At 47.9% G+C, this 18093-nt stretch overlaps 1 protein-coding gene across 2 annotated transcripts in view; it reads left to right on the plus strand.

The window, feature by feature from the left end:
* The window catches only part of Mapre3 (microtubule associated protein RP/EB family member 3), a 50306-nt gene extending 32213 nt beyond the window's left edge, over positions 1 to 18093 (plus strand). Inside the window, exons 2-7 of one of the 2 annotated variants that reach the window (XM_076833403.2) lie at positions 13501 to 13628; positions 14258 to 14403; positions 15003 to 15204; positions 16459 to 16613; positions 16752 to 16904; positions 17177 to 18093. In XM_076833403.2, the coding sequence (XP_076689518.1) occupies positions 13508 to 13628; positions 14258 to 14403; positions 15003 to 15204; positions 16459 to 16613; positions 16752 to 16904; positions 17177 to 17245 (846 nt within the window). In that variant the 5' untranslated portion in view covers positions 13501 to 13507 and the 3' untranslated portion in view covers positions 17246 to 18093. The remainder of the gene's footprint in view (positions 1 to 13500; positions 13629 to 14257; positions 14404 to 15002; positions 15205 to 16458; positions 16614 to 16751; positions 16905 to 17176) is intronic. The other variant, XM_076833405.2, reaches the window with a different exon arrangement.

Here is an 18093-nt window from a genome sequence, read left to right on the forward strand (position 1 = left end):
GTCTTAGAGCTCCCCTCATATTCAGGACACAACAAAAACCATACAGTGTGGGGTAAGAGGAGAATGGTAAGGACAGGGTCCTTGAGGTTCTAGTTGAGGACTTGCTAAAAATAGGGGCCTAGGTAAATCCTCAGAGCAGAACAGTCTAGGTGGGTTGCTTATTCTCCCAGGAGAGGGCAAGCAAATATTGACTAATGTGCTGTAAAAGAACATTAAAGAAACAGAGTATGTATCTGCAGTGCAGCCTTAGGAGGCATTGAAAATAAAACAGTCTTGACTTTGGTAGGGGGAGTGACTATTCTACTTATGGCTCCAGTGCCCTTAGCAAATCCATATATCCAGCTATAGGAGTTTTGACTCAGAGGGTCAGGATCCTATAAGGACTTATTCGAGATACCATTATTCCTTTTCTATCATGCTTTTGACTCTTTTAGTCCTTCTTTAGCTCTGGTTTAAGAGGGTATTGTAGGGATGGGGGTGTAGCTCAGTGGTAGAGCACTCGCCTAGCACGTGCGAGGAACTGGTTTCGATCCTCAGCACCACATACAAATAAATAAATAAAATAAAGGTATTTGTCAGGGCTGGGATTGTGGCTCAGCGGTAGAGCGCTTGCCTAGCATGGGCGGGGCCCAGGTTCGATCCTCAGCACCACATAAAAATAAAGGTATTGTGTTGTATCCACCTACACCTTAAAAAAAAAAAAAAAAAGGTGTTTGGTCCAACTACAATTAAAAAAAAAAATTTTTTTAAAGAGGTTGTTGTGCACATCTGGATAGAAATTCAGACAGGTCATTCTGAACCTTGATGAATTAAGTCCAAATAATTCTGTGAATAATTGAATGATTAAAACTTTATTGCCTTGGAAGCAGAGGCAGGAGCATCATAAGTTCAAAGCCAGCCTCAGCAACTTAGGGAGGCCCTAAGGAACTTAGTGAGATCCTGTCTCAAAAAAAAAGGCTGGGAATGTGGCTCAGTGGTTAAGCACCTCTGGGTTCAGTCCCTGGTACCAAACAAATAAACAAAATAAACAAAAACTTTGTTATTCTAAAGTGCCTCTCAAAAAATTTTGTTTATGTCAAAGTTTCTCTGAACTAGGCACTATAATTCTAAATTATCCTTGATGAAATTATGCCATCTAGAAATATAAGGTCACAAATTTAGGTGATAGTGTAAATGCATGTAAGAAGCAGGAGTCTGTCCTGGAGGGGCACAGATTTAGGTTTTAAAATAAGACAAAAGTGCAGTTCTGGGGACAGCCAATCCAAAGAGTTGCACCTCCTATTGATTCCTGATCAAATGCCTGGGTCTTGAACTACACATCTCACCTAGCTTTATGGTTCCCACGGACAGAAAGGTCTGGAGAGATTACCCCCAGAGCTAGACTCTCGTAGGCAAAGCAAGAGAAGCCTAGGAGTTTTCATAGGGTTTATTATAATCTCCAAAAATGGGAAATAACTCAGATATCTTTCTGTGAATGAATGGATGAACTGTGATACATCCACATGTGTTCCATTGCTTGGAATACTACTCAGCAATTAAAAAAAATCTATACAGCAGTGTTGATGGAAGTTAAAGGCATTGTGCTGAAGAGAAAAAAAAGCCAATCTCACATGGTTACTATATGATCCCATATATATAATATTCACAAAATGACAAAATCAGAGTGGTAGAGAACAGATCTATGTTGGGAATTGGAATCTGGAGGAGGCGCAGTTCACAGGGCAGCTTTAAGGAATTTCTTCGAGGTTATAGAACAATTCTATAATTACATGAGTCTTTACATGTGATAAAATTTCACAGACTTTACACCAAAAACAAAAAAGGTGCATGTAGAAATGGGTGAAATTCAAATAAGGTTTGTAGTATAATAATATACAAATGCCAACTTGCTGATTTCAATAACTATTACATAAGATGTTTCTGGGGAAAACTGGATGAGGATACATGGGAATTCTTTGTTCTATTTGGAATTTTGAATCTGAAATTATTTCAAAAAGTTTACGAAAATTTTAGGGGTGCAGATTTATGCAGCAGCTCTGTAGGATTCTCTTCAATATTAACTTGAAAAGAATATAAAATAAAGACTCTGAAGAATTATAAATTGAATATAGTTTCCAAGCACTGTGATTTCATTTGTTATAATTTTGATTTGGAAGTTATTCTCTGTTATTTTAACTATACAAGTATTTTGTGTTGTTACAATACATAAAATAAAAAAATCCTTTGGTGAGTTTCCCTCCAGGGTAAAATTAGTCTTAGACCATGGGTACAAAAGTCCCTTCTGGTGATGGGGCTTTTGTCTACCTTTTTAGCCACATCTCCTGCTCACAACATGTGTTCTGGGGTGAACTCTTTGCAGGTCTCTCCCTCTTCCCTATACATTTCCTTTCTCTTGATTCTCAGTTCAAGCAATGCTTCCTTTCTGAAGCTATCCCTAACCAAGAAGCAAAGTGGCTTTAGCAGCTTCTGGGGGTTGAAGTGAAGTATATTGACCTTTGCTTATTTCATTCATGCATCTAGCTCTCACCCTGTCCTTGGATTCCTCAAGGGCCCAGACTGGGTCCCATTCCTTCCTCTGAGTTCTAGCACAGCACCTGGTATACAATACTGTATCTGGAGCATGCATTCCGTAAATGGCAAGTGAATGAGTGAGTGAGTGGACATCTGAGGACCCCAAAGTTCTTCCTAATCAAATTTGTTTATTCTTCTCTCTCTCTCTCTCTCTCTTTTTTTTTTTTTTTTTTTTTTTTTTTTTTTTTTTGTAGTACTGGGGATTGAACCCAGGGCCTTGTGCATGCAAGACAAGTACTCTACCAACTAAGCCATATTCCTAGCCCCCCTTCTCTGTCTTAATACAGTAATTTCCAACAAAACTAAAGGTCCAAAGGGGTTCTGATTAACCACAGCTAAATAGAGCAGTAAACTAATACTTAAAACATTGTTTTTCAGATAACCAACTTAGTTAAGATTTTATTATATTAACATTTCACCCATTATTTCTTTTCATTCTTGGCACAGTGTTTTAAGCAGCTAAGCATAGATCAGAGGATTGTGCTCATGAGGCTCCTTGACATAAGTTCTAGAACTTACATAGGGGAGGCTGTGGGTTCTGCAAGAGGATGGGAGGATATTAAGAGCACAGGCCTATGTTTAATTTCTCTTTTGCTCTAAATTTTAACTAAAGGAATCAAGCTGGGGCTGGGGATGTGGCTCAAGCGGTAGCGCGCTCGCCTGGCATGCGTGCGGCCCGGGTTCGATCCTCAGCACCACATACCAACAAAGATGTTGTGCCTACCGAGAACTAACAATAAATAAATAAATAAATAAATATTTAAAAAAAAAAAAAAAAAAAAGGAATCAAGCTGTTCTCCACCCTGCAGCAGCCACTCTACCCAAAATGCTGCAGCAGATATGAATGGTCTTTATAACAAGCTCTATTTTCCCTCCTCAGCATCCTCTGGGCAAATAGTCTGGAACACCCTAACTGTCTGCATGTGTAGCTTCTGTCCCCACATTTCAACAAAATCACTCAGAGCTTTGTCATTCCTTGTTTCACAATCTAATGACATTTCTCCACCTAAGGTCTGGCAGCTTCATTAAACAGGGCAGATGTCATCCTCCATGAAACAGGGCCCTCCCTTTCCCCTCCTTACCTTGATTGCATGCCCTAACATTCCTAAGACTTAGTCACAGGTTGTATGCTCACTTTTTCAAATATAAGTAATAGTAAACATGTTTTCATGACCCAAATTTTCTTCCTGACATCCTGTCATCTTTAAAGGCCCAAATTAGATGCTGCCTTTCCCCAGAAACCATCTACCCACTGAGCCCCCACTCATCCTTTGCACACTGAAACATTTGAATGTCAAATGTACTTTCACTGTTGAGTACTTTATATTTCAATTTGTAAGCTCCTTCTTCTTTTATGAATTACCCCTCTCTCTTCAGACCGTATAAGGCTCCTTAAAGATAAGACCCAGGCCTTAAAATGATCCCTTAAAAGGCTCCATGGTGCCTTGCTGGTGTTTAGCATGTTGTGACAGTGGTCAGTGAAAACTTGATTAAAAAGACTGGGGCTGTAGCTCAGTGGCAGAGCACTTGCCTAGCACATGTGACACTGGATTCCATCCTTAGCACCACATAAAAATAAACAGATCAAGGCATTCTGTCCATCTACAACTACAAAAAGTTTTTTTAATTAAGCCAGTGTTGCAGTAACTTAGAGAGAGATAAAGAAGAATCTATGAGATTCTTTTTTCCTCTTTCTACACCAGAGCTTTGTAAAATCAAACCACTCTTCCTGCCACAGTGCGCTGGCATGGAAAGAGCATGGGATTGGGTTCAGATGGCCTGGGCTCAGCTCTGACTGTGCCAGTGGTTGATCTTGAACTTAGACAAATCACTTGACTCCTGTTTTTATTTCCTCATATAACTCGGAAGAGTTCATAATTAAGGATTTTTGAAGATGTTTGCTCTAACCCATGAGAGGGGCACTGCGGGTGGCCCTGCAGCAGGCCAGGAAAGCAGCTACATGAAAGGAGGCAAGCCCTCCGTGTGTGTCCCCACTAGGGGGTGCTGACTGTCTCCATTTGAAGTCAGTCCTGCTGGACAGGCAGGTAGAGTGGACTTGGGGTCATGAGGAAGGACAGAGAATCAAATAACACTGAATCTTAAGTACATTTGTTGTAGACATCAGGTCAGACTTTCTGGTGGACAGGCTAGAGGATAAATGAGCAGTCAGGGTCTGTCACAAGGGCAAGGAAATAAAACTGGGAGGTATCTGAGAGGGGATGAATGTGGAATGGAAAGAAGGATGAGAGCAGAGAAGGGGCCACATGTAGGGATGGAGGGAAGCAGGCTAAACAGCACATGGACTCCAGGCATTTTGAGAAGGGCAAGGACATGCTGCTTAGCCCATCTGGCAGCTACAGACCGACTAGACTGCTGAAGAAAGAGTTTTGAAGAAACATAAAATGACATGGCTTGTATGTGTCCCCCAAGACACAGCCATGATTTTGGAGCATGAAGGACCACGAAGGAAGTATGAGATTCTCTAGGGCTACTGGAAACAAGGAAGTCCTTCCCAACACATCACAGTGGCTCCTGCAGCTGCTTTCCCTCTGTGTCCTCAGGCCAGCTGCAGATGGGCCAGCTACCCACCCCCAGAGCAGGCCAGGCAGAGAGGTACTCCCAGCAGGTTCCACTCTGGGACCATGCTAAGCCCTGCTCTGAGGAATCTGGCAGCACCATGGTCCATGCGTCAGAGGAGGAGACATTTGAGTCTCTTGCTAAGAACCCCAGGCTTTGTAATGCATGTGGTTGTGCAGGATAGAGAATGCAGCTGGCATTCTGCTCACCCCTTCACATAGCCAGCAGCACCTCCTCCAGATGGACACACAGAAACAAGACAAGAAAACTGCCCTTTCTGAGTCCACCTGCCATCTGACCCCACCCTGGTGACCTGTCCCTTCATTCAAGATTTACTTATCAAGAAGAGCCCACAGTAACTGAAAAGAGAAATGAGTGGTATAGTTCCAAAAGTTACAAAGGGCCATGAAGATCAGGCGGCAGAGAATGGAAAGCCAAGCCTGTTCCTGCTTTCTCCCTACCCAGGACCCTGGTCAGAGGGGCTGCAGGGTGCTGGAGAGAAGAATGTGAGTTAAATATGATTCTTGAAGTTGCTTAGCCTCCAAGGTGATGAAGAGACTGTGGCTCCCACAGGCAGCGTCTCTTGTATTCTTGTACTCTCCTTAATGTCACCATTCAGACTCTTCAGATATGAGAACTGCGGCATGGATTCCCTCATCCACTTCCCACAGTCTCTAAGCAGAAAGTGGCAAAGCGCACAACCAAGCTCCACACCTGCCATAAACCCTGTCTCGCCACACTGCAGGCTCCAGAAGCCACTACTGGTAGCCTTGGTTTGATGATGGCTCCATGAAAGTTTGTTGGCCTAAAAGTAGGTGTTTAGCCAGGCGCAGTGGTGCACACCTATAATCCCAGCCACTCAGAAGGCTAAGGCAGGAGGATGCCAAATTCAAGGCCAGCACAGGCAGCTTAGTAAGACCCTGTCTCAAAATAAAAAGGGTGGGGATGTAGCTTAGTGTTAGCATGCCCCTGTGCCCAATCCCCAGTGCCACCCCCTACTCCTCAACACACCCACATAAGTGTTTAAAGAACTTAGACTTTCAGGGAAGAACCTTTAGAAAGAAAGTGTTGCCTTTCTATCTGCCCACTTAGCCAGGCCCTACTAAATGAGATTAATTTTAGCAATAGGATTTCTGTTTACTACACTCCAGGTTTCCCTTAAGCCTGTGAGTCAGGTCAGATAGAGCAACCATCTGGTACTCTCCCCGAGCATGGCTTCCGCTAACCAGCGGATACCAGGGGAATGGCAGCATCACCAGACCAGCTTGGGGAAGCCTCTGTGAGTTCAGATTGTGTTCAGGGACACATCCAGGAACCAATGTCTGGGATCTCAGCCGGGCTTAGGATCTTGAGAAAGAGGTAAAAGACCTGAAAGTTTCATGAGAACAGAATCCTGGAAAAGTTCCAGTCCCTACCTGACCCTATAACTATCCCTTGTCCTGGATCTGCTGAAGTAGACACATGCCGGTCCCCCAGCCAACCCTGGTACTACCCCAGTTGTCCCATCTGTACCTTTAACCAGTTCAGCTTTAAGCCTCTCTATGAGTCAGGTCCTTGCTCAGCCATGGAAGAAGATGATTGGCTGCATGTGCCAGGGCTTTGTGACCCGCTGGCAGGGCTCCTCCAGCCCCTCAGAACCCTTCATCCCTGCTTTTACATATCGCCTCCATGCAACCCCAGAACAACCTGGATGTGTGAGCCAAGGGGGGAAAGGGTAGCAATTTTGCAGATTTTCCAAACAGGTGACTTCAGCCCCCCTGGGCCTGGGCTGGAAGGGGTAGCCCAGTGACAATGGGCATAGCCCCACCTCAGGAGCAGACACGTTTTGGCAGGCTTTGCAGAACTCTTTCCTCTGATCCCACAGCATCTGTTCTGGTTTCCCTGGCCGGTAAGATGACATCTACAGAGAAGACGTGGGAAATGTGGAACTGGGGAGGGAGTGTGATCAGAGATGCAGCTTTAAGAAGCCCAAATAGCTGTTCTAGATACGAGGGGCAGATAAAAGCACAATTTTATAGTGTGTCTCCCTTCTGGACTCCATTCCATAGTCTCAGAGGCCCTAAGCTGACAGTGTGTCAGACACCTTACTTCTCAAACAAGTCCCCTTGGATTCTCACTGTATTCCCAGTGATGCTGAAAGCACTTAGCAAATGCTGCGTACCAGGTGCTGTGCTCAGTGCTTTGTATGCATGGCTCACTTAGTCTCCAAAATAGCTCTATGATGTGGGAATTGTCACCGTCTCCATTTTATACATGAAGAAACTGAGGCCTAAAATCAAACAGGACACAGTAGAGTCAGGAGTTGAACCTAAGTGGTCTGATGGTGATCCAGACCTCTAAATGCACAGACATTTTGAAGCTGGCTGGTGGCATGCCAGCCACCACCTACAGTTCTGGAATACCTGTATGCCTTTGCTAGCCACACAGGGTGGAGGTGGTGACATGGGATCTGCAGGGGGTTCTCCAGGGCCCTAGAGAATTAGGGAAGTTTGAGGGGCCCTACATTGTCTTTAAGACATATTTGTGGAAGATAGATTTTACAATTAGATCTCTGAAATTAGATCTAGGCTGCTGCTAAGATCATTCAATATTAGAATGTGAGATTTCAGAGTTATGCAAATTTTTTGACCATCTTTAAGATTTAGGAATAGAACTGCCTAAATAAGTGCTGCCTTGGTGTCTGGGAGGGAACTCTTCTGACTATGAAATATCAAGATTTGGTTTTTGATGACCATTTTCAAGCTCTCAGTCTTCCGCAGCTCCCCTCTCCCAGTGAGAACCATAGCAGCCTTTCCTTGCTGGTGACTACACCATAAGCCTGATGGTCCTAGCCCAGGAAGTGATTTAACAAAGTCACCAGATTAAACCCCCTCAACTTCCAGTTTGCTCCATCTCCAGACCTACTAGCAGGAGTCAAGTCCCTGCACAGTAGGCTTTTCCCAAACTCAACATCTTACCTTGATCCTTAAATAGGGTTTCCAGCCAACCTGGAGGGTGTCATGCTATAACCCAGTCAGGAGCTCCTCCTACTCTTGATGGTCACCATGTACCAATGGTGAGAGTGGAAACATAGAGACAGGAGTGGAAGGCCCTGCTAGTGCAGCCCTTAAGACAGGACCTGCCTGATCTTGGTAGTTCCCTACCATTCTTTCAGGGAGGTGAAGAGCTCTTGGTAACAAGTGAGGGGTTTTTGTTTTTGTTTTTGTTGTTTTTTGTTTTGTTTTGTTTTGGCAGAGGGGGTTGTTTTGTTTTGTTTTTTGGTATCAGAGATTGAACCCAGGGATGCTTAGCCACTGAGCCACTTTTAATTTTGAGACAGGGTCTTGCTAAGTTGCTTAGAGCCTCATTAAGTTGCTGAGGCTGGTTTTGAACTTGCAATCCTCCTGACTCAGCCTCCCAAGCCACCAAGATTACAGGCATGCGCCACTGCACCTGGCAACAAATGTGTTATTTTCAGATACATGGGCAAATGCTTTCTGTACCTCTGCCCAGTAACTGCCCTTATTTGAGTCCAGGCCCATGTCAATGCCCAATTCAAAAGACCATCAGAATCTGGACCAGTTTATGAGTTCAACTTGTGGCTTTAGGGAAAAGGGAGGCTAGTTTAGTCCAGTCCAAAATATTAGAGCAGACTTCATACCCAGACCACTCCAGCAGGCCCAGGTCTGAGAGAACATGTGGACCAGGAGACTCAACTGGAGTTTGAGACTCGGTGCACTCAACCCCCTTCCCTGACACCACTGGGTCTTGGTAGAAACCAGCTTCTTCTCTGGGGAGCCAGAGTTAGGAGTTTTCCTTTTTCTAAATTGAGCTAGGGAAAGGGGTTTGGAGGATGTGGGAAGGGGTTGAAGGAGTCTTTGTTCAGGACCTGAGTGCCACCTGCTGGTCATGTTTAGTTCCATGCACAAGGCCAAACCCAGGAAAAGAGAAACTAAAAGGGCACTGCCCTCCCTAGTGAGACAAGAGGTGAGGAAGCAGGAAGGCTGGTTTCTTCATGAAGCTCCAGAAAGTGTGACAGAGGGTCATTTTAGAGATCCTGGGGTGCCTTAGAAAAGTCTCTTGAGTCAAGATGGACCCCAACCAGGGCAGAAAGTAGCACCACTTGTGAGAGCAAACCTGAGCCAGTCCTGAGTCCAGACAATGGCTCCAGTCTTAGTACTAGCTGTTTCCCCTTCCCCCAAACCCTATGGGGGTGAAGCATGACAGACTAGTAGACCCTAAAGGGGTAGTCTCTTTCAGCTCCCTTCTTTCAGGCACTGTGGCCACTTTGGGACCCTAGATTCAGACTGATCAAAGGTGATCTATGCCCTCCCATCATCAAGCATTGACAAAACTGGGAGTTTCTGGCCAACCCAAGAAGACCTGAGCATTTTCCAAATAGCTGTGTAGCTCTTGGTAACTCCTGATAGCAGGGTCTTCATCTGTGTTCTAAACTCCCGGGAAACTGACGATTTTTCCTTGGTACCAAGAAGGAAGATGGCTAACACATACCTCCAGGGAGAGGGCAAGACGGCCCAGCATCCCCACCTATGCCACTGCAACATAGGCCAGTAAATCCCAGCTAAGCCCATGTATCCAGTGAGGGCTGAGGTTCTAATGACTGGTTGTACATCAAAATTACCTGGAGTGTGAGCATAATATGTATATACCTATTATACATACACACATCTACACTAACATTTATTATACACATGTGCACACACACATTTGGGCTGCTTCTATCAAGGAGCCTTTGAAATGTATTCAATCCCAGAGAGCCCATACTCAGGTTGGAGTATCTTTGAGGCTCAAATAATTTCAGTCAAAATCCACAGCACAACCTTGGACTAGGACTACTGCCTCTGCTTTTCTTCAATAATCAAAGATGCAGATTCTCCTACTGGTAATCCCAGCAACCTAGGAGGCTGAGGCAGGAGGATCGCAGGTTCAGCAATGTAGCAAGACCCTGTCTTAAAATAAAAAATAAAAAATGGCTGGGGATGTAGCTCAGAGATAGACCAAGACCAACCTTGGATTCAATCCCAAGTACTGGAAAAATCATCATCATCATCAGAAGCAGCAGCAGCCTTTGAAACTCATACCCATTAAACAGAACAAAATCCCTAAAGGGGCTCAGGAATTCCTAGGACCACCCTAAGAACTCGCTAGTCCCCCAGAACCACCCCCAACCAGCTGAGACCCTCTGAGGCCTAGCAGAATGTCAGCCACAGCTGGTCCTGAATCATGCTGCCTCCAGAAGCCCAGGGACAAAAATGGCCCTGGGTCCTTCCAAAGAAATGAGTCTCTGAGTCTTGGAAAGCTTCCAGACATTCTGGACAGTTACCAGAATAGCCTATATCCACCGCACGCAGGCCTGGCCAGCCTCTGCAGACCCACTGCAGATCTGGCAAAGTCTGACCACTCATACTTGGGACCATTCATAAAAACCTCACTCTGATCTGCACTCTCCCTCTGTCCTGACTTCCTGTAGCAGGCCTCACCACACCTTGGGGCATTTGGTTCTATTCTCATGTGTGTCTCCCCAGTAAGATTTATAAACTCCTTGAAGATGGACGATCTTTTCAATTCCTCACAGTCCATAATGAAATAAATATGGAAATAAAATGCACTTTCCTTGACCCTCCCCTCTTTCAAAGAATAGTGTCCTCATGCTCCCATCTGCTCCCACTGCTGGTTCTCTAGATGAGTGCCCTGAGAGCTTGGCAGTGCACTCCTAACTCTACCATTCCCTTCCACCAAGACTCAGTCCAAAGTTAAATGAAACAGCCTGTCCATTGAACAGCTCACACACAGGTGAAGAAAACAGAGACATCGTCGACGATTTTGAGAGAATCAGACAAATGCCACGAGGAGCTGGGTTTCAAGTGCTATAGAGAACCACCGGGCCTCAGAGGAGGTTTTCTGGAGAGGATGGAGAAGCCAAGTCCTACAGGTTGAGGGGAGGTGGGGGACTCAGGCCAGAAGCTGGTGAAAGAGAAGACATGAGGACGTGTGTCACTCAACCCTTCAACAACATTACTGAACACCTTGCCTGTGACAGGAAGAAGAATCCCCATTTCTTCTCGGGAAGTGGTCATGTAAACAGTTTTGGTGTGAGGTGAAGCTCAGGGTACAGGGCAGTGGGCTCAAAGCCATTGTATAAGAGGAGCTTCAAATGCTGTCAAAATTACTCTGGGAAATCTCTGAAATTGCCAAGTCCTCAGTCTTTAGAAGCTCCCAGGACTGGAGCTTGGCCTCTGTTTCTCTGGGCAATGAAGGACAAGGCTTATTTTTAAAGGGAAGAATGACTAGAATAAATAAGAGGATTTTCATCATGATTTTTATTCAAAAGAATTATATTAAGTTAAATGTACCTAGGCGGTTTCATGGGATAAATATGCTTAGGGTTGAGAGGGAGTGTGAGGGGAGCAAGTCCAGAGGATGCCAAGCTGGGCCCCTTCTCTACAGCACGCTTCTCACACCGGACTGTGCCTGCAGACCTTCTGGGTATCTTGGTCCAGGGCAGATTCTGATTCAGTGGGTCTGGGGTAGGGTGCAGGAGTTGGAGTTATAATAAGCAGATGCCCATGTAGCCCCAGGGCTTTGGTCCAGGGACTGGGGAGCAATGAATGAATGGACTCTGTAGTGGGAGCAGCACCGTGGACAGGGTGAGTGGGGAGTGGCCACCAGATTCTCACTGGGGGAATGAAGTGGTAGTTAAGGCTGGAGTGGTGGGGTTTATTTAGGAGTTGGATAAGTGGTAGAGAAGGGGTCACATTCAGCTGCTTACAGGGGACTGGGTTGCCTATGGGGAAGTGGGCTATGTGTATTCTTACTTCACAGAGATACTTTGTATATTACGCATGGGGGGAAATTCTTCACCCTAGAAAAATGAACTATCACAATTCTCAGAATACAAGGTCCTTTTGGTCTATGTTGTTTCTCCATTTCTGATAAAGACTTAGTTACAAGAAATGGTTCCCTCTTAACAGTGACAAACAGCAGACACTTGGCCTCTCTGTGGGGATGGGGATGGGGGATAGGGAAGCAGTCCACCTGATGACCAGAGGTGGGCACCCCTACTCAGCTCCAGCTTGGTTGTGGTGCCAGAACACAGGCCCACAGTTGCCAAAAACCAGAAATCCACATTGTTTGTGTGAAGCTTCCAACTTTAAAATATTGGACACTAACTCAAAATTGTTTCCAACACTGTGAGTACTAAAGAGTTCAAGCGTATGAGGTTGAAGAGGCCAACAGTTTCCTGTTTACAACTGTTGGCTAAAAGTGTTTAAAGCTGGAGTATGGATGGCCAGGCCTACTTTTAGATGGATTCTGACCACAGCAGTGTCAGGGATGGATTGTGGGAGGGAGGAGCTGGAAGATAGAAGGCCTCTAAGGAGGCTCCTGGTAGCTTTGGCTAGAGAGAAGTTCCAGGGTGGGAACATCTAGGCATCTGGAGGAGGGAGGGTTAAGGCATGAGCAGAAATGTGCTGGAGGGAGAGTAGACTGGCTGGGGCAACCCGACAGGTTTCCAAATCAAGTGACTGGGGACCAGGGTGACATTCACCACAATAATAAATACAGGAACAGAAACATGCTTTAAGAGAAGGTTCTGGACAAGTGGAATTTAGGTGCCTCTGGGTTAGCCAATAGGTCATGGGAGTAGGGAGTCTGAAGTCAGAGGTAAAGCTTAATTAGCTTTCTAAAACACAGAATCTGGTGAGGTTACTATCACTTAATATCCTCTGATGGCTTCCCATTGACTAAATAGAAAATCCAGACTCCTCATCCTGGTAAACAAAGCCCTTCCAGATCTGTGTCTGCCAACCTCAGTGTGCCACACCCCAACACAGAAACCTGCTCCCCAGGCCTGCTGAACAACTCTAAGTTCCAGGAATAAGCTGTGTCTTTGTTCTTGTTAGTCCTTAGGCCTGCGATGCCTTTCTACCACATCCTTTTGAGTGTCTGGAAACTTCCTACTCCCGTCAGATTCCAACATCTCTACTCTGAACCTTTAACTGACCCTGCCAAGCAGAAGTGAGCACACCCTTGTTTGTGCCATTCTTGAATTTTTATATGCTTCTTTTACTGCCCCATCTCTCCCTGCTGAAGGAATTTGCCCATCTAAACTCCTGGAAGGCAGAGACCACATCTTAACTTTGTACCACATCCTAGCACAGATCTGGTGTATAGAAGACACTAGTTAAATGTTTAAAGAATAAGTGCCCCTTCTCTAGGAGGGTGAACTGCAAAGCTGGTCTGAAGGCAGTGTGTTTTCTCATTTCCCCAGGGGGCATCCAGCTCCTCCTCTGTCTGCTGCTGAAGGACAGCATGGGCCCCAGGTCTGACCTCACCTCTGTTCTTTCTTTGCAGCTGGGGTATGGCCGTCAATGTGTACTCCACATCTGTGACCAGTGAAAATCTGAGTCGCCATGATATGCTTGCATGGGTCAATGACTCCCTGCACCTCAACTATACCAAGATAGAACAGCTCTGTTCAGGTAGGAGGTGGGGATGGGGAGCAGCCCGGCTGCAGGGAAAGGAAGCCAGGGTGTGAAGGCAGAAGAGTACAGCAAATAAAGTTTCTTGTCATTAGTATGAAGAAGAGCTGGAGAGCCAAAGTAGTCACACTGCTTGAAGCTAAAGCCAGGAAACAAGCAGAAAAAGTGAAGAGGCAGAGAGGCGCCCATGGGGGGGTCAAAAAACAGGCCACAGGTTAACAGCACAGGGTCAGTGTAGCTGCTGTGTGTCCAACTCTCAGCTCCTATACTGCTGGTGCAGCTCTAGGAACATCATTACATCTCTCAAGGTTTCATTTTTCTCATCTGTACAGTGGCAATCCCATCAGCTATCTACCTAGGGTCACTGTTAGGTTTGAGCCACATTTACACTGTGTTCAGAATGGTGGTGGCATACAGTATGCAGCAATAGTAACAAATAGGCATATTCTTAGAAAGCTGGGGGGAAATTGGCTGTGTCTAACTGGTAAGTAGTATGATTGGCCTCACCCCATGACAAGGAGATGAGGGTCCAGGTCAGGGGAGTAGACCAGCACAGGGCCTGTGGGGGTGAGAGAGCAGCTGAAGGGGAGCAGCTGGGACCTGCCTCAGTCAGCCATGCCTCTCCACAGGGGCAGCCTACTGCCAGTTCATGGACATGCTCTTCCCTGGCTGTGTGCACTTGAGGAAGGTCAAGTTCCAGGCCAAACTAGAACATGAATACATCCACAACTTCAAGGTGCTGCAAGCAGCTTTCAAGAAGATGGGTGTTGACAAAGTAGGTGCCTGCCACTCTGGGGCCCTGAGGAGCTGTGTACCCAGGGAAGAAGATGGCCCCCCAGCTGGAGTGATGGGCTGCCTGGGTCACTCCAGTGTGTGTGTGTGTGTGTGTGTCCACTCCCTTCTCCACCCAACTCTCCAAAGGAAATGCTTCCCCAGCCCAAAGCACAGTGGGACCCACCACCACTTGCCATCCCTTTCTCCTCCACAGACCCCACACCCCTAAATACTCAGGCACTGTACACCACTCCTATTGTGTGTCTCTGGAGGGCTGCAGAAATCTCCTTGCTCACTTTCCCACCTCAATAGTCCCAGGGCTGTGGGGTCTTGAGCTTTCAGCTCATGTGCAGGCAGCAGAACCAAGAGACATCCATACACAGTCCTTCCTGAGCCGATGGGAGAAGGATGGCTTCTGGATCACTGGCCGGCCTGCAAGCCTGCCTGTCTGTTCTGGTGCCATGGGAGGGGGGCAGGTGGAGAAGGTGGGCAATGCTGCAGCCCAGGGCTGGCTTTCCTGAGAGCAGCGGTCCTCTCACAGAGGAAGGCGGCCCTGCGCAGCAGGTGGCTAAAGTGCTCTGCTTATGTGGTCTATTTCAGATCATTCCTGTAGAAAAATTAGTGAAAGGAAAATTCCAAGATAATTTTGAGTTTATTCAGTGGTTTAAGAAATTCTTTGACGCAAACTATGATGGAAAGGATTACAACCCTCTGCTGGCGCGGCAGGGCCAGGACGTAGCACCACCTCCTAACCCAGGTGATCAGATCTTCAACAAATCCAAGAAACTCATTGGCACAGCAGGTAACGTGCCCGAGCTGGGGGAGGGAGTTTGGGGGGCCAGGCCGGCAGGACTCAACAGCCAGGAGTGCCCCCAGGGCCGCCGGCCTGGCCTTACCAGCCTGGAGGAGACTGTTATCACGGAGTTCAGATGTCGCCACCTGCTGCCTGCTTGTTGGGAATCTCAGGAAGGGGTGAGAGGGCTCTAAAACCCACTCTGAAAGCCACCTGCACCAGCACAGTGGCACCTGAGGCCCAGGGGACTTTGTTTCCTATCCTAGTATGAGCTAACTTGTTTGCTTTCAAGATCACAAGCAGCAAAGTGGCATGATTTCTCTGTCCAAGTTCATTAGGCCAAGGCCTTATACCAGCACCATAGTCCCTTCCTGTCCCTGCCCTTTGTATACCCAGGGGCAGGAGTTTGCCAAGCTGGATCCTATCTCCCCCCATTCCAAGGCCCTTAGCGCGAAGTCCTCAAGAGATGAACCTCTAGAACGAGCCTTTGTCTGGGTGCTAAAGGGGCAGGGGAAGAAGCAATAGGGCCTTTGGGGGGACGGCAAGGTTGGGGAGGAAGAGAGAGGAGCAGCCCCAGCCTACATCTGACCCGTCATAGCAGAGCCGCCTCCTCTGTTTGCGCTGCTGTCCCGCCTGGGCCTGTCCCCACTCACCTGCTTGCTTTGCATTAGAAGCAGCTGCTCTATCTAGGGAGGTGAAGTGGCTAGAAAGCTAGTGGCCATAGCATGCAGGCTATGCTCTGAGGAGCTGGGGTCCCTGCCCAGCTGTGTGGCTAGAGGGTCCAGCCCAGCAGAGGGCAACAGAGCCCATCGTAAGACAGGGACCCAGGAGGTGTGGGACAGGTTTCACAGGGAGGGTGGCTTTGGGCTAGTTGCTTGTGTTAGGGGGAACCCTGAGCCAACTGCTTTCTCTTGGGTTCCTGCTGTCAGTTTAAGAGGGCCTTGAACTCTCCCAGCTCCACTTCCCTGATTCACAGCCCCAGCACCTCGGTCCTCCCTCAGGCCAGCTCTCTTTGTGCCCTGACTTCTCACACCTTCCTTTAGTTCCCTGTGGTCCCTGCTCTCCCAGGCTTGTCAAAGGGCTGCCTAGCTGCTGTAGTGTCATGTGTGGCCGAGGCTGGAAGCCTAGATGTAGATGCCCTTCCTGAGTGGGGTGTGTCTGCCTGTCGCATGGGTCTGCCCCCGCAGTCCTCACACCTCGCTGTCTTGTGCCATGTGAACTATGGGCTCCTGTGGCCACATCTGACTCTTTTCCTCTGGGCAGTTCCACAGAGGACATCCCCCACAGGCCCCAAGAACATGCAGACCTCTGGCCGACTGAGCAATGTGGCCCCACCCTGCATCCTCCGGAAGAATCCCCCATCAGCCCGAAATGGTGGCCATGAGACTGATGCCCAAATTCTTGAACTCAACCAACAGGTAAGTGGTATGGGAAAGGGTAGCTGAGATAGCCCTGGTACAAAGGCCAAGACATTGGGCATCAGGAGGTCAAGAAGGGGTGGGCAGGGGAGTCTGAAGCAGGGACTCTAGCTTGAACACCACCTTCCACCTGAGCAGCTCCTGGACTTGAAGTTGACAGTGGACGGGCTGGAAAAGGAGCGAGACTTCTACTTCAGCAAACTGCGTGACATCGAGCTCATCTGCCAGGAACACGAGAGTGAAAACAGCCCTGTCATTTCAGGCATCATTGGCATTCTGTATGCCACTGAGGTGAGTGCTCCTTCGCCTACTACTGGCCCGGGCCTGTGGGCCACCCTAAGACCAGAAGCATGGTAGAACCAGAAGGGACGTTGGAGAACATTTACTAATAAGGAGAGAGATGAAGTCACTAGCCCAGAGTCACATACAGCCAGTAGCAGGAAAAGCAGGACTATAATTCGGGGCTTCTGGGTGCTCAGCCCCATCTCCTACGCCACCATATCAAACCTGACACCTCAGCCTGACCTGCCTGGATCATTAGCTCTCTTCCTTGCCCTCTCCAGGAAGGATTTGCACCCCCTGAGGATGATGAGATTGAAGAACACCAACAAGAAGACCAGGACGAGTACTGAGGGCGGCTCCAGCCCTGGCTGACTGCACGGCTCCGTGCCTCCCCCCATGCCCACCCCTACATTATAATTCTTTCCCTCCAGCCAGTCAGCCGGCCGGGTGCTTTGTGTCAGTGCCGCAGCATTGGGGAGCCCGGCGAGGGGGGTTGGGGGATGGGGCAGGTGAGCGGGCAGAGGCCTTGTCCTGGTCCCCAGTGGCACTGGCCCAGGGAGCAGGACCCCTGCCCACTCCCCACCCCTATTTATTTCCGTTGTCTCTATGCTGTGTTGGCCAACACTTCCCAGGGTGCTGCCGCCACCCACCCAGCCAGCCACCTGCTCCCCCAACAGCCAGCAGCTGTATATTTGACAAAGTCATTGGTATATTTTTACTTACTGGATTGTCCTTGCACTTTACCTGTTCTTTTCCAGGGCTGACAGTGGGGCTGGGGGCAGCATGCCTGGCTTGGCTCCCCTTCCCCTTGGCCCAGTCCGGGGCAGGACTCACTGATTCTTATTTATTTTGTCTTTTGACTTCCCAATAGTTGAGGGGGAAGGCTGATGTGAGGAGAAGGAGGGGACTGAGGAGGCAGTGCTGTGGCCCCAGGGGTCAGGGAGAGGGAGGGGAGCATGCGAGGGACAGCAGTGACTTCCTGGCACTGGGCTCACTCACCCAAGACCTCTGTTCCAGCACCAAAGCCCAGTACTGCCCCAAGGCCCTCAGCTACTCCCTCCTGCAGCCTGGTTCACACCACACAGACTCTGCCTGGCCCTCACTGTACGTCTGCCGCCCACCCGCCAGCCTCCCCTTCCCTGCCCCTCGGGCACCAGCCTGCATATGTGTTCACTTTTATTTAAATAAACTCGTGTGG

This window comes from Callospermophilus lateralis, chromosome 14 (assembly GCF_048772815.1).
Source record: "Callospermophilus lateralis isolate mCalLat2 chromosome 14, mCalLat2.hap1, whole genome shotgun sequence".
Classification (NCBI taxonomy): Eukaryota; Metazoa; Chordata; class Mammalia; order Rodentia; family Sciuridae; genus Callospermophilus; species Callospermophilus lateralis.